This window comes from Amphiprion ocellaris, chromosome 3 (assembly GCF_022539595.1).
Source record: "Amphiprion ocellaris isolate individual 3 ecotype Okinawa chromosome 3, ASM2253959v1, whole genome shotgun sequence".
NCBI classification, from domain to species: Eukaryota; Metazoa; Chordata; class Actinopteri; family Pomacentridae; genus Amphiprion; species Amphiprion ocellaris.
Genome location: NC_072768.1, coordinates 12,318,400 through 12,344,781, shown reverse-complemented (window position 1 = coordinate 12,344,781; position 26,382 = coordinate 12,318,400). Strand labels below are relative to the sequence as shown.

Sequence of the window (26,382 nt, the reverse complement as noted above, 5' to 3'; positions counted from 1 at the left end):
AATCTTGGAGTTAAACTTAGAAGAACACAAATTCTAACAAGAAACTTTGTTGATACGTTTTTGTTTTGTTTACAGATGTTAAGTTCGAGTTTTATTCGTGACGTATAACCAATCAAATAACTCCAGAACACAGAGCGACCACAGGTAGATAAAGGTTCAGAGCCAAAGTAGCGCCAGTTTTAAATGTATTTATTACCGTAAATCAGTAAAAAATAAAATACTGATAATCAGTAAATCAGTCAGCCCACAATTACTACAATTCTACAATGTATGTGTCTTTCCTTTGACTTGTTATTTGTACAATATACGATGTATATGATGGTGTTTTTTCATACCAAAGGCTATACTATGATGTTTTCTAAGAGACATACGATGCTACTCTGTTTGTTCTGGCCCTGGGCCAGTGCACTCCTCCTTTGTTGTTTTCTGGATTGTACTCAGCTGCATGCCTTCGTCCACCCGGCCTCCGTTGACTCGTCCCGCCTGCCGTCTCTGGAGCTGAAGCTGGATTGGAACAGACCAAAGTACAGTCCAATCACGATGCCAGCTGCCTCTCAAAAGGCTCCTTCATCTGGCAGGTGGAGGAACTTCATCTGAAGGGAAGCTGAGCTGGCCTGGCAGAACTTTGGAGATGTGTTCCAGTGGTTGGTGGATGTGTAGGGAGATAGAGAGGGACCTTTGAATTGTTCAGAAAGGAAAACAGGAAACCCATTGGTAGTTTTAGTTTAGGGTGCTACTGCGGTGTGTTTTTGGGCTTGAAGAGGTGAACAGGAAGAGTTTTTTTTCGTATTGACTATCTTTTACTTTGTTCCTGGTTGGAATGTTTATTTATTTTTATTTTACTAACACCCATTTGCTTTTAACCCCCTCACATGTTGTGTTGTTGTAAACTTACTCTTTCAAATAAATACTCGTCTAACCCTCTGGAAACCAGCGTTTGGACTGTTTTTGTGTTGCTCCTCACCTACTTCAGACAGCCAGGACAAAACAACATTTTGTGGACCAAAGGCTAAACTATGACGTTTTTAGAGCGACATGCTATGCTATGACACTTTGAGAGCGACATGCTATAATGTGACGTTTTTAGAGCAACATGCTATACGATGACGTTTTTTGGACGACATGCTATACTATGACGTTTTTTGAGCAACATGGTATACTATGACATTTTTAGACCAAAGGCTATACTCCTTTACATTATTTCATCTTATGGCACATTTTTACAACATGTTGAAAAATCGCTTTTTTTTTTTGACATAGTATACTATGGCATTTTTTTGTGCCAAAATTCATCGTGATTTTTTTTTCAAAGAAAATCTTTCTGGAGTGTGTTTCACGGCCTCCTTTACATTATTTCATCATATGGCACGTTTTTACAACATGTTGAAAAATCGCATTTTTTTCGACATAGTATACTATGGCGTATTTTTGCGCCAAAATTCATGATGATTTTTTTTTCAAAGAAAACCTTTCTGGAGTGTTTTTCACGGCCAACTTTACATTATTTCATCATATGGCATGTTTTTACAACATGTTGAAAAATCGCATTTTTTTTTCGACATAGTATGCTATGGCGTTTTTTGGTGCCAAAATTCATGATGATTTTTTTTTCCAAAGAAAACCTTTCTGGAGTGTTTTTCATGGCCTCCTTTACATTATTTCATCATATGGCATGTTTTTACAACATGTTGAAAAATTGCATTTTTTTTTTCGACATAGTATACTATGGCGTTTTTTTGGCCCAAAATTCATGATGATTGTGTTTTCAAAGAAAATCTCCCTGGAGTGTTTTTCACGGCCTCCTTTACATTATTTCATCATATGGCACGTTTTTACAACATGTTGAAAAATCGCATTTTTTTCGACAATTTTAAGAAGACATGCTATACTATGATGTTTTTTGGACGACATGCTATGCTGTGACGTTTTTTGGACCAAAGGCGATACTATGACGTTTTTAGAGCAACATGCTATACTATGACGTTTTTAGAGGGACATGCTATGCTATGACGCTTTGAGAGCGACATGCTATAATGTGACGTTTTTAGAGCGACATGCTATACGATGACGTTTTTTGGACGACATGCTATACTATGACATTTTAAGAGCGACATGCTATACTATGACGTTTTAAGAGCGACACGCTATACTATGACGTTTTAAGAGCGACATGCTATACGATGACGTTTTTAGAGCGATATGCTATACTATGACATTTTTAGAGCGACATGGTATACTATGACGTTTTTAGACCAAAGGCTATACTCCTTTACATTATTTCATGACATGGCACATTTTTACAACATGTTGAAAAATCGCTTTTTTTTTCGACATACTATACTATGGCGTTTTTTTGCGCCAAAATTCATGATGATTGTGTTTTCAAAGAAAACCTCTCTGGAGTGTTTTTCACGGCCTCCTTTACATTATTTCATCATATGGCACGTTTTTACAACATGTTGAAAAATCGCATTTTTTTTTCGACATAGTATACTATGGCGTTTTTTTGCGCCAAAATTCATGATGATTGTGTTTTCAAAGAAAACCTTTCTGGAGTGTTTTTTACGGCCTCCTTTACATTATTTCATCATATGGCACGTTTTTACAACATGTTGAAAAATCGCTTCTTTTTTTCGACATAGTATACTATGGCGTTTTTTGCGCCAAAATTCATGATGATTTTTTTTTTTCAAAGAAAACCTTTCTGGAGTCTTTTTCACGGCCTCCTTTACATTATTTCATCATACGGCACGTTTTTACAACATGCTGAAAAATCACTTCTTTTTTTTGACATAGTATCTATGGCGTTTTTTTGTGCCAAAATTCATGATGATTTTTTTTCAAAGAAAACATTTATGGAGTGTTTTTCACGGCCTCCTTTACATTATTTCATCATATGGCACGTTTTTACAACATGTTGAAAAATCGCATTTTTTTTCGACAATTTTAAGAAGACATGCTATACTATGATGTTTTTTGGACGACATGCTATACTATGATGTTTTTATGGACGACATGCTATGCTGTGACGTCTTTTCGACCAAAGGCTATTCAATGACATTTTTAGAGTGACATGGTATACTATGATATTTTGTTGAACGACATGCTATACTATGATGTTTGTTGGACCAAAAGCTATACTATGACATTTTTTGAGCGACATGCTGTACTATGACGTTTTTAGAGCGACATGCTATACTATGACAATTTTAGAGTGACATGCTATAATATGACGTTTTTTGGGTGACATGCTATACTATGACGTTTTTAGAGCGACATGCTATACTATGACATGTTTAGAGCGACATGCTATACTATGACGTTTTTTGGACTAAAGGCTATACTATGACATTTTTAGAGCGACATGCTATACTATGACGTTTGTTGGGCGACACTCTATACCATAGGCTTTTTAAATTGACATATTACTATGACGTTTTTTTTGTTTTAGTTTTTTTTTTTTTTTTTTTAGCAACGTATAAGAATTTGAACAATTTTAAAAATTACTATACTTTTACTTGTGCAATGAAATATTTTTCTATGGCATTTTTTAGATGACATATACTCTGAAGTTTTCTTGAAAAACATACTATTTTGACAATATACTGCACTATGACATTTTTTGAACCACATATCATACATGACAACTTTAGGCAACATCCTATCATTTTTCACCTTTTTGAACGACATAATAATCTTTTTTTTTTTTGCCAAGCTATACTATGAACTACAGGCCATACTATGTTATTCTTGAAAAGTATACTATACTTTGACATTTTCTGAACTACATCCTATACTATGGCATTATACCCTGAGTGCTTTGGTTACATGTTGATTTATAATCATTTTTTCTGTTTTGTTTTTTGACGGGATTACCACAGACCTGACCGTGAACACCGTTGACACCCACCTGAGGGAGATGCTGCCTAAGATCTCAAGGCTGCTTGGTCGTGGTCTTTCTGGTCCTGCTCCAGAACGTTTTCATCAACTACGTCTTCTTTTAAAGAGCCCCTCAGATGCTGCAATCTCTGACCTTAAGGAGGAACTGCTACTTTCACTCTGTAACGAGACGGCGGTTATTTTAAAGACCCAGCTCCTGGCAGCTTTGAGTGAAAGTTTAACACCCATCAAAACCGAACTACAGACAGTTAAATCTGAGCTGCTGGTCAGTATTTCAAACATCAAGTCCAACCCGGCTGCCCTAAAGCAAGATGTGGGTGAAACGGAAACTTCACTCTCCACATCACCCACGACATCGTTACAGTCCAAAGCAGAGCACCTGTCTGCTGAACTTTTAAAAGTGGACTATAAATGTGAAGAATGTGAGCAGAAGCAGACTATGAGCAGCATAACAGATGTGATCAGAAAGAAGTCATCTTCTTTTTTCTTTTCTTTCTGGTTGACTTGATGCTGTCAGATGCAGATGTTGGAGCTGATTCTGATCTTTCAGGATAAAAAGCTGCTTTTCCTTCACAGACTTTTCAGGAAATTATTCTCTCAGGTTTTCTCTGCTATTTATATTTTTTATTATCTGTGATTATTTCATTATTGTAAAAATAAAGTTTGAGGCATAAAGACTCATTTAGTTATTTTAATCCTGAAATCTTTGATGTAGCAGAACTAAACTTCCATTTTCCTTCTTGTACTTCTGATACTAGAACTAAACGTATCTTCAACACGGATCATCTGCTTTTAATGAATCAGCAGCAACATCACAACATCAAATGAGACAATTTTCAACAAATTAATGAAACTGATGTCATTTAAAACTATCAGAGTTTGTTTTAGTGTCAAATTAAAGCTGATTACTGACAACTAGAACATTAGCGTTACTGTTTTAATCACATTTAAGTTTCCTGATCGTTACATTAATGTCAACCAGCCACAGTTTTATGAACTTAATGAACCACATTACAGGAACAGAACACACTTCAGCTGTTTACATGAAAATCAACACATTAGCTTGATGCTACGTTAGCTTTAATCAGGCTACAACTGAGCAGCTAGCTCGGTTAGCATCGCTAACATTAAAGCTAATATATACTATGCTAACTTTCTTCTCTGGTCAACACACACAGAAATAAACTCCACCAACATCTGGAGTGCATGGCACACATTACATCTGACACTAAAGCTGCATATAAAGTGCATTAAAAGCGGCACCGATACGAAAATAAACAATTACTTACCGAACTATCAGAGTCCTTTCAGTGTCTGCTGGTAGAATCAGCCGAAGGTAGAAAACTGGTTAAAACAAGCCAACGGGCAGGAAAACTGTCTGTGGAAAATGCTGTGCTGCTCCACCGATAAATAAAGCAACAGTTATTATATCAGAATTAATCCAAACGAAGAGAGCAGAGTCTCTGCAGCCTCCTCCATCGGACCTGTCAATCATTCCAGACTGGACTGTCAATCAAGTAACCCCGCCCCCTGGCTTCGCAAAACTTTAACGCTCTATAAAAAAAAATCAATATTGATTTATTTTAAGATCGGCCACCTGATCTCTCATTTTGACCATGAAAACTAACGAAAAAAAATTATATACAGTCTATGCACCATACTCTGTTTGGCTCCACACTTGCTGATGACCACTTCCGGACCTTTTTTCGTTTCTGACTCTTACTGATTTTACTTTCTTGTTATTCTAAATATAAAACGAACATCAAAGCATTTTTAAAACAAAATCGTATATCCCTTTTTGATCATGAAAAGGAAAAACGCCTTGTATTTTAATTTTTGTATTTTAAAACGAAAATCAAATAACCACTCGTTTTTTGTTTTTCAATACCCGTTTCAGAACGGAAAATCCAATTACCAGATCCGTACACCGGCCCATTTCCTTGGTCCTCAGTGCTTTAGTGGTGTATGTATTTTTAAATGTCAAACAGAGTTGGAAGATTTCTGTTCATAAAGATTAAATAATATTATTTATGACATACGTCTGGAATTCACAGCAATGGTTATATATTTAAAATTTACAGGCAACTACAGTTACGAGTATTGGTGATTACAATGGCATCGTTATTTAAAACAGTATATTATTGCAAAGTCTGGTCAGAGTGTTCAGCAATAAACCTTGTTGTCTTCTGTAGAAAATTTTGACCAGTTATTCACAAATTAACTTTTTTTTTCAAATACTATGGTGAGAGTGTAAAATACTGGCAAACACAGCTGCTATTTCTGTGATGTAAAGTTCTCACTCTGCTGTAGAATAAAGTAATATGTGTAACAGTAAACTACTAAAATATACTACGATAGAACACTAAATATACAGTAAAATACCACAGCCGCCAGCATTTTACTGTACTTTTGCAACAGTCTGTGCAGAACCTTAAGTAATTCTCTACATGGATGCTGAAGCACAAACAGGCTTACAGCTTTCAGACTGACCCACTTGTTGATTATGACTCCTTTCACACCATCTGTGTGGAACTGGCCTACATTGTGCCACTGCCAAAATGTATTTAGTTCAGGTCAAATTATCCCTCCAATCTCTTTCAGCCCAACTGAGCCCAAACAGCATTGCTGTTGTGAAAATAAATAACTGAACACTAGCCAGAAGGGGGAAAAAAACACACAAAAAAACAGAAGCGAACACAGAGAGTGAATTATCACAATTAGCGATCGTTGATGTTCAGAGAATTATTGACTGTCAACATTCACTGGGATTCTGTAACTCTTCCAGCCTTACTTTGCTCCAATGGGGACACAGACTCAGGGCATCATAATGTGACATGTATACAGAATATTTATGGTCGTCTTTTGAAGGACATGCGGACGGGATTACGCTTTGACAGTGGAATCAGATTTTATAAGACTTAATAAAACTGTCCTGAGAACAAATAGATGGTGATGACATACAGAGGAGTAATGGGCTGTTCTAATTTTTACACTACAATGTAATCATTGATTCTTCACTATATAAAAGAAAACACTTCATGTTCATCAATTTATTAAACGCATCCTCAATTTACATTTCATACAAGTGTACAGAGAAAATGCTTGTGTGCTGAAAACTGCTCCATTTATTGAGGTAAGAGCAAAAGTGAACTTAAGACGTTTGACAGACTCATGTCTATTTACACCATAAATACATCAAAGTATAGAGAGCGACTAACAATTGGTCTGAAAATTACGTTGCAAATTTAGCTTCACATATGTATATTAAGTACTTATATACTGCCTGTATGTATACATACGATGAAATGCAGCTAATGTGACAGTAATTTACACTAATTAAACACATCCTATGTTACATACAGTAAACAGATGCCTCTGTATAGTTTACAGGCTTCAGGTAATTATTCTTGAGGTTGCAAATGAAGATGTTTACAGTAAACAATGTACAAACATTGCTGTGTATTAAGCAGAACAACATGTAAACATTTGGTTATGAAGATATGCTACTGTCTTGTCATGCCGCAGTGCTACATTCTACTTTATACCTGCATAAATCAGTACATGCAGCCTGCAAAATTAAAAAAAAAAAAAGACAGAATCTAAATCCCCTGAACTGTTTTCTGTTGATCTGACGGCATCTGAACAGGTTGGTTTCATGTCTGAATGAACACCCTGCTTTCAGTTCTCTAAAAGCTGTAACTGAAACATTAGTAATTCAGACCAAGCACACATCTAAACTGCATGCAGTTTTATTAAAGGTCCCATATGGTGAAAATTAATTTTTATTGTGTTTTGTAGTTGCTATAAATTTGGGGATGTAAAATAAAAGTTGTTTAGATGTAAAGAAGTTTACTACTGAGAATTTGACTTGGGTGCTATGTAACATCAATAATCTTCAAGCTCAGACAGTTTTCTTCCTGAAGAGGGTGGGAACAACAGGAGTTCATTGATTTTCTGAGCAAAAGAGCCTAAAACAGCCCTAAAACCAGGAGTAAATATACAGTCATGGTGAAATGAACCATCTTTGCTATATTGTGATCTAAAACAAATTGTAAAACTCACTGTGGGGGGACATGTGAGGTTCATTCGGGACCTTTAATGTAATGGCATGCACAAGATTACAATACTGACGTAAGATGTTTTTCTGTTACGTGGGCGATAAGACAACCGCAAAAAAAAACAGGGTTGTTCTGGAGAATCCCCTTAACAGCAATAACACAAGAAAAATGATTTTAACTGGAACACACTCACACATGTTGTAATCAGAAACCTCTGAGTTCATTATGCGCCATTAATTTGCTGCCCAATCTTGTGTTTATGGCAAATACTGTTGTGGATGTGTGTAAATGAAGTTGTAAGGAACAAAAACGCGAAAGTGGCGTGCAGTATGTCTGAAAGACAGAATCCTGTCACTTTAAGAGATTGATGAAGCCAGCAATGTCCTATGTCTGTAAAGGGCTTAACTCTGTGTCAATACTCACGTGTCAAACAACAGCTGAAGGACTTTTAAGACTGCAGTTATTAGAGGACGCCGTCTACATATGTGCTAACATACACACACAAGTTCCTGTCAACAGTAATCTACTTATAACTTCCTACGCCAGAAAACAGTAGCTTCAGTTTAGAAATGGCAGATTGCTATCTAACATACAGCAGATAATGTGTTGGCTTTGTGGATGAAGAAGACAAACAAAGTTGTCTTGACCTGTAAAGATGCTGCCTTAACAGCAGCCACTCAAATACATACTGTAGCTGATCTTTGTGACAAGCAACAGCTGCAAAAATGTGCTTTAGAACGATGCAGAGTCACTGTTTTGCAACCGTAACTCAATCAACGGACACGTTGCTCTCAGGAAGTGCTGCTTCTCTTTCTCATCCTCGGCCTCCTTTTCATGATTTCTTCTTCTTGGTCACTTTCACAATCCCTCTGAAAAAAACAAAACAAATGCAGGTTTGAGTAAATGAACAGCTGCACCACTGTTCTTGTGATGAGAGGTGATGGCAGCTTTAGAGGCCCACTGCTGGAGAAGGCTCTCAGAACGAAAGGATTAGGGATTTTTTTTTATTTCTTTTTTTGCAGCGTCTAGAATTACAAGCTGCATCAGAATATATCTTGAGTTCAATGCAACACAGATCACAACATCCATAGAAACAATCACAGTTTGACATCTACAAATACTGAACATCTATTTACTTCCTTGCCAAGAAAGAGAAGACTTATACAATTTTCATGTCTGTAAAATAAATACATGGCTATGGCCAGCAGTCACTGTTTTAGCTTAGCTTAAATACTTGAAATAGTTAGCCTGGCTCTGTCTGAAAGGAAACAAAATCCACCTGCACCTCCGATCCGCCAGACGATTTTCCCAGAAAAGTCTTGTTGTCATTTTAAGATTTCTATACAACCAACTGAGAGTTTAGGAAGTCACTACATCCATTCAATGAAAAAAATCCAACACATTACCCCCACATAAAGCAAGACTATCCTAACACCTTGGTTTTTGTATAGATTTATTGTATAGTTGTATACTTATAGCTAGATGGACTATGGATTAGGCATTAGTTAGTGAGCTTTAGAAGTGCTGGTAGACAGATCTTTGAACAGAGCCAGGAAGGCTGGTTCAGGTTTGTAGTCATACAGATATGACAGTAGCTTCAATGTTCTGCCAACATGCAAGTTTTAACTGAATCATTTTGGCTCTCCAGTGTGTTCCTACCCCGTCCTGCTCAGGCAGCTTCTGATTCTTCTTCATTATCCGCGTTAAGTGGTTGCACAGAGCCACGATTCTGAATGACAGCTGTTGAGCAGATAAAAGCAAACCGAATGAGTCACAAAATCAGTCTAGAGCAACACTGCATAGAGCCCTGAGTGTGAACCAGATATCTGTCCTTTACCTTCCACCTGCGTCTGGCATACTGTCGCCTAAAGTTCTCCAAGTTGACCACTGATAACCTCTTCACCATGGCCTGTCTGGGATTCAAGGGCTGCAGAGACACAATGAGGGATGAAATTCCACAGGAAGGATCTCTCACGTCAAAGTGAAACATTCCAGCAGTTTCAAACACATTAAGCTGACAAGCTAGTCTAATTTTGGCAACAAGAAAATCTCAGAAAAAAAAATATCACAGGAATTTGGAAACTGCATACACAACAAACGACTGACATTTATTTCAGCGTGCACATGAAAGGTGGAGCAAAAAGTGTGCTGAGATGCTTAAAAAACACTGACATGGAAAGAAGAAACACACGAGGTCTGATCACAGATGTTGTCTTTACTGTTAGCTTATAGAACATCTCCAAGAAAGAAATAAAAAAAAAGATTCTCCAAAATAAATAAATACATTCAATCTACAAAAAAGTGCACATTTTAATTCATTAAAAAACTTTTCTTTCAAAACCTTCATGATTATACAGGTAATTTTGCAAATGGATAACCGTTGTTTAAAAAAATAAATCAATACACAGTCTCATAGACAGAACAAAATGGAAAATAAAAATGAATCAATAAATTTGAAATTTTGATACATTCCATTGAAAAGAACTGATACTTTATCCTGTGTCTTATTCTAGCATGTGGCACAGTAAAAATCTTCATAAGTAAGATTTATTTTTATTAGTACAACTTGTTCAACTAAAATCTCCAAAACTCACTTAATCAAACAGGACGCAGTTCATAAATAAATCAGTTTAATCACCGGTCACTTCGAGTTAAGAGTGAGTACCAGTGTTGTTGCATAATTATTCCACTTAAAGGAATAGCTTGATAGCTTGGGAAATATGACTATTTGCTCTCTTACAGACATTTCAGACATATACCTCCGATATCTGTGCATTAAACTGGAAGCTGCAGCCAGAAATTAGCTTAGCTTGAGATCAGAAGCAGGGAAAACATCCAGAATGACTCTGTCCAAAACAACAACAGGTTGTGTTCCAAAAAAAACAACTGTGCTGTGATTTCTGTACAGTTTAGACAGCCAAGAAATAATGTGTAAATTTAAGAATTCTATTGGTTCTGGTGGGCAGATTTTTTTCTTTACTTTCAGACAAAGCAGGCTGCCGTTTTCCCCGTTTCCAGACTTTGTGCTGAGCCAAGCTATCTGGTTCGTACCTTTACTTCCACATTAACCCTACAAACATGAAAACTGAGGTATGGTATTCTCCTTTAAGTCTGCAAGAATGCATTGAGCACATTTCCCAAAAATCTGATGTGTATACCTGCCATTTATCGACCTGAAAAATGTTGTTTAACAAACACAATAAAGTTTATTCTTGTTTACACAAGAAAAAATCTAGAAATAAAGAAAATATAAAGACTATACATTCAAAGGTTTGTGCAGTTGCAAAAAAAATCCCCAAAACAATGTGCTGAATTCAAACTACAGTCTAATTTTCAAAAAACACATTAAGATTTTGAAGGCTGGCGAAAGTGTGTCTTCACTGGTGCGTGTTAGCCGGATTCTGTTAGTGGCTGCTCGGCCTCGGGGCACAGTTCCCCTCCACAGGACTGATGAAGAAGCTCCTTCAGCGCTTGCTTCACATCTGTACTCAGACTGCTGCTGTGGATGCTGCTGTGGATGCTGCCGTCGGCTCCGTCAGGATGCAGAGAGCTCATCACCTCCTGCAGCCACTGCAGCTCAGAGTTCAGCTCCTGCCTCAGAGAGTCCAGCTGGCTCTGCCTGTGGTTGTACTTCCCGCTGATGCTCTCCAGGGTGGCGTCTATGGCCTTCATGTCCTCCTGCAGCAGCCTCCTGGTGGCCTCCACTTTACGAAATTCATAGCAGGCTTGGGAGAGCTGCTTCCTGGCAGTCTCGCTCTCCTCCTTGTACCAGGCCTCCTTGTCGTTGTAGATGGAGAGCAGAGCTTCTATGTCACCCTGCAGGGTGTGGTGGGCTCCCGCCACCTCTGACAGCCCCGTCTCCATCAAGCTGATGTCTTCCACAACATGGGCGAAACGCTCAAAGTTGGCATACGTGTTGTTCTGAGGCATGCTGGAGTGCGACTGGATCGTGTACTCCTTAAGACGCATGGTCTTCAACTGCTCCGCTTTCTTCTCGGCCTCGGGGGCAGCGCTGTGCTCTTCTATGTGGCCACAGGACTTCAGACAGAAGGGTGGAGGAGGGGGGACACTGAGTGAGAGGCTGTCTCATAGTTGCATCTTGAAAACACATATAGCGGTGAAAACCCCAGCAGACGTGACACTGTAGGGTTAGTGTGTGACCCTACAGGGAGAAGCCATGGCTGGTGAGGGTGCCAAAAAAACAGCAAACATTCCTGATGAGTGCGTAACGCTTCCTGGCCTCATGCTTGTGTCCAAACAGGATGAAGACTCCACAGCACAACACCATTCACATGCATTGCAGCAGCCATTGTGGGAGTAGACTTCTTCAGCATTGCAGATTGTTAAATTTCCATGCCATTAAAAACACAATTAGTGACATCTTGCTTCAGTTTGATCAGTTGGACTTCTAGACAAAAGGACTATTTCAGACAGCATGGGGTTGTATGAGATGAATGCAGCTAAGGGAGTGGGAGGCGGGTTGTCCTGAGATGGAGACAACATTCAGTAACTATGATACAGTGTGTTTCCAATAAGCCAGAACATAAACAGCGAGTGGGTGTGAACTCTGGGATTTTGAGGCTTTCAGATTTCTTAAAGATGGATTTGCGGCTCCTCTAAGAAATGACCCCGTTGCCCAGATGTTACCTTTGACCTCATCTACCAAATGTTTTGGGTTTTTTTTTACTTGGAGTGGGAGGTGAAGTGCTGACAACAGTTAAATAGAATACAAAACATGCTACACTACGACATAAATCAAATGCATACCTTAATCCAAGGATGATTGAGGGTGTCTTGTATAGTCATCCGTTTTCTAAAGCGATAAGAAAGTGAAAGAGAGAATGCAGCTGAATAAATACACAAGAACAGCTCCATCAGACAAAGAGCATGATGGCCAGTCATACATTAGAATGTGGATCTCTAAGGAATACTGTCAGACCTGACATTCACAGGAATATTAAGTTTCCAGGAGGTTTGTTTAAATAGAAACACGTGTTAGGAAACAAGAACACATGCAACAAAGTCAAGTATTACACAACAGTTTGCCTGAAATAGATCAGTTTATGGTAGAAATAATGCTTTTTTTTTAGATTATATTATTTAGTGGATCACATTGTGTACTGAAAATAATCGTGGCTAAATCCCTGCTCCAGATTTCAGTTGACTGGCTGGCCTTTCATTCTCAATTGGATCACGACTGCACATAAGGATTTGTTACAGCGAAACCAATAACACTGGGCTTTGGATTGAATTGTCAGACTTGACCTTTGGCCTTTAGCTGTTTGTTAGAGACCCATTCTTTTACCTCGTGTCCTTTTCCAGGAGCTGTCTGATGAAGCTCTTGGCCAGTTCGCTGGTATTGCTGAAGAGCTCTTCATCAAACTCGTAGTTCATCGCTGATATGTTTCCCAGCGTCTCCTGCTTCGTGTCACCAAGGAAAGGAGACGCACCGCTCAGACTGAAGCGACAGACCAAACATTCACACAGTGACTAAGACCTCCATCGATAATCTCCTTGGATACATTAAGATTCCCATTCATAATCACAAATCACCCCAACTTACAGTATATAAGTGATGACTCCAATGCTCCTGTGAAAAATAGCAGAAGGTTAATCCAAAGTTATGCACCGCAGGCTGTTGTATGGAAGTCGGCAGAGTCAGAGGTAATTAAAGGCTCTTACCACATGTCTGCCTCCAATCCCAGCTGCTCATAGTTGACTATCTCTGGAGCTGAAAATAGACAGTGTACACTTAACATCACAAACAGCATCAGGCCAAACACCAAGCCACCTCTTAAAATGTGCTGCAGTGCAAACATGTCTCATATACACGAAAAACTTACCAACAAATTCAGGAGTGCCAAAAATGTTTTTGAAATCTGCCCCAGCTTCTATTTTGTGTGCCAGGCCAAAGTCTATGAGTTTGATGCGGGGCAGAGGAACGTTCCTGTCTAGCAGCATTATGTTTTCAGGCTGTGGAGGTGCAAACACAACAGAACAGAGAGACACGTTTGTTAACAGCAGATTACTACTAATGCAGAGATGGAGTAGTATATAAGAACATATAAACAACAGCAATTGTAAAGGAAGTTACCTGGATAAAGCAGCCTTTTGTGTAAGCATTCAAGATAAACAATTATAGACAAATTTGTTAGAGTACAGTATTAGTGAATATTTGACATTGGGCAAATTTACTTATTCACTTCCTTGCCTGTACACCCGTACATTCAATACTCTGGTAGGAGCTGCCGGCTGACACAGCTTACAAGGGGATCTATGGGGAAACAGCTAACCTGCAAAATCCACCTACCATTTATATATCTAAAGCTTATTACACTGTGCATATTTCATAATCAGCAGAGACTACATTAGTTTACTGGATCCAGCCAAGAATTGCAACATAAAATGGAAGCGAATACACCACTATGCAATTTCACTTTAATGTCAAATGATTTGAAATTAAATCATTTCTTATTAACTGCAGTGCTTCTAAGTTGACAAGTCAAGTATTTCCTCTTGTGAACAACCATTATTGTGGTTATGACCTGTGAACATCAGAACCTTCTCAGTTTTGTACCTATGGGCTGATTAAAAAAACTGATTGTAAGACTTCAAAAACATGGAAAAGGATATAAGAAGATCGGTGGCAAAATAAAAATCAGTCGAAAGACAGCTGCATCCGTCATGAGATATAGAACAAGCCACAGTACCACTAATCAGAACCGCAGTTGCTGTCCTCATAAAATGACACCACAGACAATGCACTACTTTCACAAACTACCTTCACACTTGACGTAGAGTTTCTTTGTAAACTCAGACAATGAGAAGGAAATTGCATAAAATTACTTCTAATTAATAACAAGAAAAGAAGCTTAGTTTGGTTGGTTTGGATATGGTTCAGACCGATTGGCGTAAACCTGCCAGAACCACCACAGTGAAAACATGGTCCCCACAGTGAAGCACGGAGGTGGGAGTGTGATGATATGAGGCTGCATGAGAGCAAAACGTGTTGGAGAGATGACATGTATAGATGGCACCATGAGTGGCTGTGGATATAACAAACCCTGGCTACGAAGATGACACCCAGTCTGCAGAAACTTGTTAAAAAAGGAATGTACTTGCAGGATATCGATCCAAAACACACTGCCAAAATCACACAATAGTTTCCAGATAAGAAAAACTATGTCCTGACCAAATAAACCACCTGATCTGAATCTAAAAGAGCACTTTTGGGGTATTCTAAAGAGAAAGGCAGTGAAAAAGCTGCCTGCTAACATAGTTTAGCACAGCAGTTGGATATAGGGGCTAACAGCCAGGCTAGATGCTTGTCCCTATATCCTTCAACTCCTTCAGCAAAGAGCAACTGGAAAAAATCATCATACAGTATTACAAGTATTAAAAAACATTAAATGGTTTAATCTTGGTAATGAAAGGTGTACTGACTTCAAGCTGCATTAAGTTCCTAATGTGGGGCCTGTATGTTTAATATAGTAAATCTAAACTGTTAGTTTTAATTTTTTACATCAGAGTAACACCTCTGTTGTATAATATAACTGTGAAAAAGTTCATCACTCCTTGTAATACAGTAACTTGTTGAATTATTTGACTTCCTTAAACAACACGAGATCATTCAAGAGGTGCTTTCAGATGGATTTGGTCACATTAAATAAAGCCTTTCTAGCTGTTTCCAGTCTTTCTGTTCAGCTAAAGGGAGCTCACCGGCAGCTTAAAGTGCACACAGGACAACGGTATCAATCTTCTCATCAAACTCTTGGCTCCAAAGCAAATAAAATATCTCGCTTTTCTACTTAAGTAGTTAAGAATAGTTTTTGCAGATTTACAAAGGTTCAGACTTTGTGATATTGGTCTGGATTCCTATAAATCGGTGTAAAGGTCACAAGCCCTGTAACATCTGCCTTGACGGGACGGAAAGCTTTTAATTTCACAGCAAACATTAAATGCTACTTAGTGCACAGAAATGTCGTTGTGAACTGAAGGTTAAGACTTTTGGCAGGTCTGAATCACACAGTATTCTATTTCCTTAATTGCCGAATGCGAAACATCAGGAGGACTTACAGCTGCAGAGAACCAGGACAGCGAGAGTCGGAGAATGGGAGCAACATTGCTCTCTGAAAGTGAACAGATAACCTTGTGGTGTCGGTATCTGAGTCTGGATGTCGGCCACAAAAAACAGGAAGGATGTGTGAATCAAAATAGCGAGACTCTACCAACACGTACATTAGACACCTGCTATATATATTTGCCATGCAGTCCTCTCTGACCTTACATGTACCCATTAGTACAGTTGCTGCTGAGGTAAAGGATTTCACATTCAACACATTACAAATATAGCTGAACATGCAGAGCACAGATGGAGCATTTTGTACCTTTAGATCAAAATGTGCAATCCTCTTGGAGTGGAGGTACTGGACTCCATCTAGGATCTGCTTGATAAACTGAGTGGCCTCTTCCTCGCTGAGAGACTCCTTCTGAGCCAGGAAATCAAACAGCTCCCCTCCGGAGACCCTGAAACACACACAGACGCACTCTGTCATTCTGATAATCTGGAGGAAGGCCACTCACAGCTTTATCTAAAGTGTGTTCTCAGGAATTAGATGCAGAAGCCCTGGATGCCTTAGATGTGTTTGTTTGTGGCAACAACCTGAGCCTGTTTGAGTCCCTGCAGCTTTCCGTAAACTTAACAAAATTTCATACAAAGCATTTTGACCAGCTGGTGGCCCATAAGCATGATGTTCTTCTACATTCATATAACACATTAGACTGACTAAAGAACAGTGTGCCAAAGTCTGTCAGTCAATTCAGCATTAATTTGATTATACTGAGGCTTCAATTAGTTCTAATTAGGGCCTCCTTGTTCCCAGGCGCTCACTGGACCCAGATGGGGACCTGCTGAGGTCCCTTTTCAGCCCAAGCATTATTGATTTTGTGAGAGACTTTGACTCTTTCTGGCACATGTGGTCTGGAAAGAGGCTTTCAGCAAACACAGCTTAAACAAACAATTCATTTACACAGAAATAAACTCACAGGGTGACCTCCGGCAGTAGTGTCTGTGGTTGGTAGACTTTGTTAATTTACCAGCATTGAGCTCAAACATTCAAAAGACTGCACTGACAATGTGATTGCATTGTGATATGTAGGCTCTAATCATTTTACTTCATATGAAGCACACATTATGCACAGATGTGTGGATGTTTTCAGTGACATGGCAAGCATAATCACACTCGTGACGTATTGCTGAATCCTGCAGTGACTCACAGTTCGAGGATGAGCACCACATCTGTGCGGTTCTCGTACACGTCATGCAGCGCTACGATGTTGGGATGTTGAATCTGCTGCAGGATGTCCACTTCCCTCTCAATCTCCTCCCTTCTGACCCCCCGTCTGCTGGCCCGACTCTGCCGCTTCTTGATGAACTTGGCTGCATATTCGGTTCTTGTGCTCTTCTCTATGCAGCGCTTGACAATTGCAAACTGCCCGCTGCAGACACAAAACAAACAAAAACCCTGTTTAACAACTGATTAATCAATTACTTCCCAATATCATTTATTTGTTTTAAGCTTTTTCTCTGGAGTGGTAAGTGTAAAACAGGTGGCATTTTTTTGTGACAGAACAATTTCTAATGAAATCCTTTCTCACTTAACAACAGGATGTGACTAGGCACAAAGACATCAAGGAGGAAGCCGTGTGACAAAAATGGATGAAATATGGTAGTATAGTTCACTGCTTCCTGTTAAACGGCGAGACAGAGAACAATCAGACAGACCGGTAGTGTAGAGAGAGCCTCTGACCTCCCACTGCTTCTAACATCCTGCCAAATATCTAACCATCCTCAACTGTTCAATCCACTGAAAAAAAAAGAATCCCAAAAACTCTGAATATTTCACAACAAAGGTGTGGCTTAGTGATTATCTCCCACTGGCTCATTGTGTTCTTGTTTTGTATTTTACAGTTGATATTCCACCTCACTGTCCTTTGTTGTCACCTCTCCCAAACATAACTCATCTCTCTAATAACCGTCCCACTGACAGACTGATTGAGAAATGTGGAAACATTTTCCAACACTGTCACCTCATGGTATGTGGGGATTCTCTATTGCTTTATTATCACACCACCACTTGTAATCTCAGACTCGACTAAGCCTGTTGCCACTCCTACAGCTTTAGTTTGTTTCCTGCTGCTGTGAGCCAACCTTCCCACTCAATACATTCAGACTTTGAAAACAAGCCTCTGGGTCACTCATCCCTCAGAATCAGGCCACAGGATGACTCAAGAGTCAGCATAGTGGCAAAACATATAAAACAGAAGCTCACAAGGAGGAGAAAAAGACAATAATTGGCAGGAATTTCATAAATTTTGGACACATCCAACCACACAGAGATTCCAGAGTAGCTGTGAGAGGTTGTTCATTCGCTGTCTAGTGGGCCATTAATAGCGTCGCTCTCAAGCTCTTTCTCCACCTGCCTCCTCTCTGCTCCTGCTGGGGACAAGAAAAGAGCCCACTGAGCTGCAAGAGTGGAAAGAGAAAAATGATGGATTGCAGGCGTGCTGGGAGGAGCTGCTGGATAACTAACGTATGGATTCCCAGTGTACTGCTGCTTGTCCCTTCATGCAGCTTTTTTACACTTGTACTTTCAAAGTGCACAGAGACAGCACCAGTCCATCACAAAACTAATTAACGGATTAAATGTGATTAGAAACAAAGCAACCATCTTTGTGGTTTAATGCAGCTACTGACTCTTTAACTTTTCCTTATCAGCATTAGTGTGGGATGGTCGAGCCAGTTTTTGAGGCACACCCTGTCCTGTGCTTACTCAGTTCTATAAATCACATCTGGAAGCAGCTTGCACTGAACATATTAAGCCTCCAGTTAAACATGACGAACAAAAACAGCATCAAAAAACAGGTTTGCTTTTACAACAGGAGCACAGGTTTTCAATGACTACCACACAGGACTGATGCAATTTACACATTTCAAATGTGATGCAATCGAGTACAGCAACACTGCAAACAACAAACTGAAAACGCCGCACAAGTAAAGTGGTATTGATTGCAGGTCATGTGTGTTGGATTGCATTAGATTGCACAGGTGATAAGGGTTGTTTCACCGTTATGTCTAATATAAATGATTAGACTTTAGATCAACCACAAAGCCCCTGGTTGTTGTATTTAACCCTTCTGTCATCCTGTGGGTCAAATTGACCCATTTTTAAAGTTTGAAAATTTGGAAAAAAAATATATTTTCACAGTGAAAACTTCTATATTTTCAAACATTTTTGGGAAATTTTTGAACATTTTTTGGTGCAAAAAAAGGAATGCTAAAAAAAATGTTTCTTTAAGAACATTAAAAAAAATCTACCAAAATCCAGCGAATTTTGCTGGATTTTGGTTGATTTTTTTCTGAATGTTCTTAAAGAAAATATTAGAACTTTTACTGATATATATTGAATCACTAGATATTTTTAAGATTTTCTTGGAAGATTTTTATAAATTTTTGAAAATATAATTTTTAAAATTTTTTTAATTTTTATTTATTGCCAAATTGGGGGATTTTTTTTTTTTTAAAAATACAACTTTTAAGGGAAATTTTTAAGGAATTTTTGGAGTTTTCTTCCTGAAGATTTTGCAAATTTTTATAAATTTGGCTAATATTTTGCAGAATTTTTTGGATTGGACAAGGGAACAATTTTTTTTGGTGCCCATAAGTGAAGACAACAGGAGGGTTAAGACTGTGATTTGTGTGTGAACATGTTCCAACAGAGAATGCATAAAAGAAGAAGAGATATATTTTTGCAGAAATGATCCACAAACAGACTCAAACACATGCCGAAAAGGAAAAAAATCAAAACAGAGTGGGCGGTGTGATAAGGCACAGCAGCGTGGAATCTGAAAAGCTCCCTCAGTCTGTTCTATTCACAGGACATCTCCACCCCCGAGTCCTCCCTGAAAGACTGACCCTGTTAGAGATGACTATGATAATGTGTGAACTGAAGAGGAGGGTAAGTCGCTCAGTGAATTCCTCTTTGCAAAAACAGGCATCAAGTACCCCAAGGGGAGGAACGGTCACATGGCAGCAGCAGCGACGGTGCCCTCGATTTGTCTGTGAAGCAACATTAAACACACTGACCCCTTGTCATGATGGTGGTACAGCTCAGATGGGAGAAAGCGCCCAACACAAATGTCAGCATAGGGGCTTTACTTTAGCGTTGTTACGAAGTGTAGAGTAACAACGGAAAGAGCCGTGATGCTGGGAGTGGTATTCCACAACGGGCCAGGCGTGCCGTCTGTCTTAGCTCTAAGCCGACCAGTGGGGCTGAAAGTACCATCTCTCTGCAGAGTTTCCACTTCCAACAGCTGAAGGTCATTATCCTCAGCCAAGGTTGGAGGAATGCTCGGACAAGTGGCGCCGACCCAATATTTAAACACATTTCTCAACCTCTGGGGCAGCATGACAAAGACGGCCAGATTCATAATTGACCAAGCCCTCTCCCTAACCAGCCGTGTAATCTTCACATCGAGTGTGAAGGAGGATTAAGGAGGCAGCTCCAACTTTTAAAATATGACTCATCGTTGCAGAAAATGTCATTTCTGTTGCATCTGTTGCACTTGAAAACACAGCTTGACAATTTATAAGCCACTTTATCTGTTATTTGCTTGAAACCCCTCAACATTTATGCCCTCAGTGCTCTGGATTCGCTAGATTCCGGTTGGTTTTAAAGTGCCGCCCTGTCAACAAGGCATCTGTGGAGCAGCAGGGCTGGTTGTTGAGAGTAGAGGGATGACTGCTGTCTAATGGGAACTTGGGGAATGTCCAAAAGGTCAGCATGGAGTTCCCTCTGTCAGACTGCACTGAATAAACACATTTTTTACTTGTTCAGCAGCAGGGATGTGTGCTCCTCAGAGCTGACTACATACATTCCTGTCCTACTTCTTATACATGCCTACTGCCTGAGCTATAGATACACTGTGTACAGTAAATCCCTTTGGAGAAATTCGAGGACTTTACTACTGTGTTCCTCAGCAACACCTGTCTGTGTCGAGACTGTGAGCTCTTTTCACTTCAACACATCTAGTGCGTGAATACTTTGGCCTAAAATGTGGGTTGCTGCCCCGCCTCCATCCTCTCCAAAGACATGAAACTGAAAGGATTTCTCTCGCTAATTTCCTTCTGCTTTAACTTGTCCTGCACTTCTAGAAATTATAATTGCAGTTCCTGAATACCAGTGAGTGAATGATTTGGTGAGATGTGACCTTTTCAGAACCTTTGCATTCTGACTTCGAGTAATTTAATGACATGAACATAAGTGATGAAATGTAACTAAGTACATTTACTCAAGTACTGTACTGCATAGATTAGAGCCACTTGTACTGTACTTAAGTCTTTTATTTTAATGCCATTTTCTGCTTTCACTACTTTACATCTCAGAGAAATATTGTATTTACTATTTCACTACATTTATCTGACAGCTTTAGTCGCTGAATATTTTACAAATTAAGATTTTTTTCCTCACAAATCATACGAAGAGCTTATAAAATGTGAAGTTTTGTTATAAAATAAACCACTGAACAGTTTTCAAGTACAGAATGACTAACTGATCACTAAACTAGACACAAAATTGGCAACTGCTTTGAATATTTTTTAGAATTTCAGAAAAAAACTACTGATTAATAGAGAAAACAATCAGCAGATTAATTCATAGTAAAAACAATCACAAGCCAATACAAAACCATTCAAAATAAATTCAACATACACCAGTGTGGTAAGCAGCAAAATCCTGCTTTTACATCAATTTATATTTAAATATATGTAAATAATAAATTATATAAATAATAATCTAATGATTTACATATATCATATTGGTGACAGATCGATGCCACTAAAGCATAGTGAATTAAATTGGATTGAACTGAAATAATATATAATGGTATCACTGTCGCAGAGGACATCTTTATGAACTGAGCACAACAAAGCATACATTTTATTAGCTACATTAACATCCTAATAAACAAACATATCTACTTTTAGTTAGATTATTCATACAGGACATTTACTACGTGGTATTAGCTCTTCTGCTTCAGTACAGGATGCAAATACTTCCTCTACTGAGTCCAAATTCACAAAAACGGCTCTGTGAGACAGTATTTAGGAACAATTGTGGCTTGAAGTTTTAACAGTCACATACAAACACGTTCAAAATGACAAATCCAACATGTTTTTTTTTTTGCAGATATTTTGTGTACCTTCTTAGGTTAGCATGCAAATGTTCGATGTTCACTATAGCTATCAAAACAAAGCTAGGTCGTAGCTCGTAAAAATGTCATTCGCGTCGCAGGTGTTTGTTTATAGGCCAGAAATTTAAACTCTGAGCAGGTAATGGTGTTAAATTAAAGTTAAGGAATCAAAAAACTGTTTATGGTTCATCCTGAGGTGACTGTGAATGTGGGCCCCAGATGTCAAGAGGAAAAAATGTCAACTTCATGGTGAAGCAAGAGGAAGACTCATCCATCGTCCTCTGGCGATTGTGAATGTTCACAGTTTCCAGTAGTTGTCAAGATATCTTAGGGTAGACCAAAGTGGTGAAACAACAATTCAAGACACTGACATGCCATCCATGTTTTAAAACACACCCTGCCAACAACTGTATGTCCAAACCAGTGTGAAGCCTGTTATGAGTCATTACAGCGGAGTTTTCATCCACTACGATGGAAGTTTAGTTTCTATTTATCTTAAAATTTGGACTAAGTTTGCACAGACTTCTAAAAATATTACTAGATCCAACTGTTACATGCTCCCTAACAGTGCTGCCATGAAGGTTTTCAGGTGTTTGGACCAAGCAAAGGACAAGAGTGAATTGGCTGTTGATGCATTCAGTCCATCATCTGTGCTGAAGTCCTTTTTCTCAGACTTGCCTTGACAGTCACTTGCGAAACAGCTCACCACAGTCTTAGCTCATAGGAAGGCCGGTGGCAGCTGTAGGCTCACACTGTGACACTTCCTACTGTATGTCATCGAGTGTGTCATAACTCAGACGGTAAGACAAGTACAGTTGGCAGTAAATACCTCACATCTCAAGCAAAAGGTTGTATTACAGAGAGGTTTACCCAAAACTCTGCGTCACAAGTGGAAAGAAACACTGAGTACAACTGCGTGGGGCCCTGTGACATTAAAATCGGTCAACAGGAGAGCAGAATGATGAATACATTTCCCTCCCTTGATTTGTTCAATAGTTCCACAGAGCATCTTAAATAGCCAGCACAGATGAGTTTTTGGCCCCCTTCATCAAATTTCCCCACCTCTCGAGAGGGCAGTTGAGTAAGAGTTCCAGTGTGGCGTGTGGTGAAGAGGTCTGAACCCATGAGTGTGGGTGGGGTGAGATGCATCCTCTGAAGCTCACTAGAAAGCTGCTACAGCAAGACAAAACAAACGCAAGCAAAAATCCAGCTGCAGAACGATAAAGACTGATAGTAATCTACAGCTGAGTCGTCTTTTCAAGCAGCAAGTTTTTAGTTCGAAAACAATCAGTGATATTATCAGCCTTCCAATAGCACCTTTTTATGTCAGCCATATATTTATTGAGTTCATGAGAAGCTTTTTGACCTACAATAAACTTTAAAAAATATATTTATAAAGAGTTTTTTACAAGTCAATACAGAGGATTCAGAAGTTCAAACTAATGACTTTATTTACTCATATAAATACATAATTTGAGCTTCCAAGTTGTGAACAGTATGATACTTGTTTTGTCTTTATCTGGCAGCTGAAAAAGCTAGATATTTCCTGTTTGGTCCAGTTTTAGAACATTGTGTATGTTGCTGCTTTATTCATCTTTTTATTAACAATCTCAATAGTAAAAGGCTCTCTGTGAAACTCGTAATAGTGCAACTCGTGTTGGTTAGTTACTGAATTTTTTATTTTTTTTTTAAATTCTTTGGATATTTAGGGCATTAGCTACATGTTGGACTGCATTTTCACTTTTCCATGATGGTGTGGGAGGTCATTCTCAGCCTGTTTACAAGTGTGATGCAGGAAATAATTTCAGTGGGAGGGACTCAGATGCACGGTGCATGGTCAGACTGACTGCCAAAACATTGACTATAACCAACGATCGCTTTCACTAAATATTAATCTGTTGATTATTTTCTTAACTATTTAGCTGTTTGGTCTACAAAATGTCAAAAAGATTGTAAATGTTGATGGTGTCTTCTCAAGGCCCTATATGGTGTCCGCAAAAGTCCTGTTATGCCCTCAACCCAAAGATGTTCAGTTTACCAGTTTACTGTCACAGAGGAGTAAAGAAACCAGAAAATATTCATATTCAAGAGGCTAAAATCAGACTATTTTTTCTTTAAAAAAAGACAAATTGAATAACAGATCATCAAAATAGTTGGCGATTAATTTATTAGTTAGCAACTAGTCAACATAAAACAGAGAAGCTAAAACTGCAGCGCACACGGAGGCAGTGTGACTTCTATTAAAATTGTTGTTTTTCCACTATATGTTAACATTGCATGTAGTTAGTTGATATATTAACGCTATATTTTGCCAGATTTCTATCTAAAGTCTTGCATATTGCACCTTTTTGGAATAGTGATAGTTGTATTTTGGTCCAGAAACTCTACAGCTTAACTGTACACTTAACATCACAAACGCTGCTCTTCTTAATGACTTATATAGAAAATATTAGTGTATATTCACTAACATCTAATAAATCCTTGATTTCAGGATATAGACCCCCAATAATTGTGCCGTATTAAAAAGTTGTATGCATGTCTGTCTGTCCTAATAATATTAAATATTTGTCTTCACAGATAGATTTCAAATATTTCATAAGAAAATATGAGGAACCTTAATATAAAATTAATGACTTTGCTGGGAATTCTTTGTCCTCTGGTGTATCAGCACAGCTGCAGCAGCTGTTTCAACAGCAGGTTTTGGTTTTTCCTGTCAGGGTGCGGCCAAGAACCTTCACATTAAAGGCCAGCAAACACTGGGACATAGTGTCTGGGCTACTTGGATTAATAGTGAAAGGTTAGAGGTCGGACACTTTCCTTCTACACCCTCTGTATCTGCTAGCGAGGGGTTCACATCCCCAGACTGTCCCTCTGTGCAAAATGCGTAGCTTCCTCAATCCATATTGCACTCTGCCAACTTCCTTTAATCTATTTCCCCCAACAGACAGTTTCCTTGATGTGTGCTCTGTACAGGGTTGATTAACAACACTCACTTTCAACACACGGATCCACCACCCAGAATCACCTTTTTGCAAAAGCAGTAAATCAAATTTCATTTTCAGTTCCAGACCGACAGAGCTGTTCCCAAACACGGGTTGTTTTCTTAGAGTGCGCTTACTCTTGAAACTTTATCTCTTGCTGTAAACTTCAGCCCACTTTAACGCAGTGACACTCCCTAGTTCAAGCTTTAACAGGCCAGCTGTTTGCAAGTGACCTGCAGTGGAGAACTGAATCACTCCCTGAGTCACACAACCTATGGGGGATCAGATAGCTTTCTCTTTATACGCTCACTTAAACAGCTTTAAAGCACGCTCACCTTCCCAGTTCTTCTCCAATTTCATAGAAATCGTCCACATTCTGTTGCTTGAATACCGCCATGCCAGGTGTCCTCATTGATGTAGTTTTCTCCTTGATATGCACCACTAAAGCCAGTTGATTAGTCTCTCCAGGAGTAGGATTCCTTTTCTCCACAAGTCCAACCCTGTGGATACAAGAAGTCTTTCTGTTGGTTTCTGACTGTAGTGATGAAAATGTTTACATGTCCCAGCTTGTCGTAGTGCATTCCGTCAATGAATTTCACTCACTTTCACCATTTTCTGGAGCAGGAGAAAGAAAGCAGTGATCCAACAGCTGATTACTGGCTTATAAATTTAAAGTACGACCCATGCAACTGTGTCAAGCTGTGTAAGTAAGAGTTGTTTAATTCTTGTGATTATAACAGGATTACAAATGAAAAGAAAAGAGCGTTTCTGGGTAACTAGGGCAGGGCATCTGTTGTGAAACAATGTGTCTGACAGAAAGGCTGACTCTGGCAGCAGCACAGGCTTTGTAAATATTAGAACACAAGCATTATTATTGGGTATGAACTAGAATTTAAAAATTAAATAGTACACATGTACATGCATACGTGAGAAAACTGCTCACAAAACTGAAATACCACAAACTTCCTTTCTGGTGAGTTTCACACAAGTGGCTCTTACAAACTGCCTGCAGTGAAGCATGATGTCTTACCTTCTGTCAGATGAAGAGCCGGTGATCAATTTCTATCAGTTCCTGCGTCTCCTACAGCTGCTCTGGTCTTCCCATGGCTGGAGTAGAGTCAGATAACTGCTCCTTCAGCGTCTCTGTTGTTTTCTGTCACTCGTGGCTGCACCATCAGCTTTTGTGTCCACAC

General features: G+C 39.0%; 1 protein-coding gene across 3 annotated transcripts; it reads right to left on the bottom strand.

Annotated features, from left to right (window-relative positions):
* Nucleotides 1-6,922: 6,922 nt before the first annotated feature.
* Nucleotides 6,923-26,378, bottom strand: dapk2b (death-associated protein kinase 2b). Of its 3 annotated transcripts, XM_023289382.3 has the most exons (12): nt 26,220-26,378; nt 25,525-25,689; nt 17,235-17,456; nt 16,346-16,484; nt 13,802-13,931; nt 13,641-13,689; nt 13,522-13,548; nt 13,264-13,416; nt 12,726-12,771; nt 9,796-9,885; nt 9,618-9,698; nt 6,923-8,827 (listed from the first exon to the last, which is right to left on the bottom strand). In XM_023289382.3, exons 2-12 carry the CDS (start codon nt 25,599-25,601, stop codon nt 8,750-8,752), a joined length of 1,092 nt encoding a protein of 363 aa, XP_023145150.1. In that variant the 5' UTR covers nt 25,602-25,689; nt 26,220-26,378; the 3' UTR covers nt 6,923-8,749. The 3 variants fall into 3 exon arrangements, with proteins under 3 accessions (XP_023145150.1, XP_054865027.1, XP_023145149.1); XM_055009052.1 differs by lacking the exons at nt 6,923-8,827; nt 9,618-9,698; nt 9,796-9,885 and adding an exon at nt 9,901-11,996 and having other exon boundaries at nt 25,525-25,804; nt 26,220-26,366; XM_023289381.3 differs by lacking the exons at nt 6,923-8,827; nt 9,618-9,698; nt 9,796-9,885 and adding an exon at nt 9,902-11,996.
* Between the last annotated feature and the right edge of the window lie 4 nt (nt 26,379-26,382).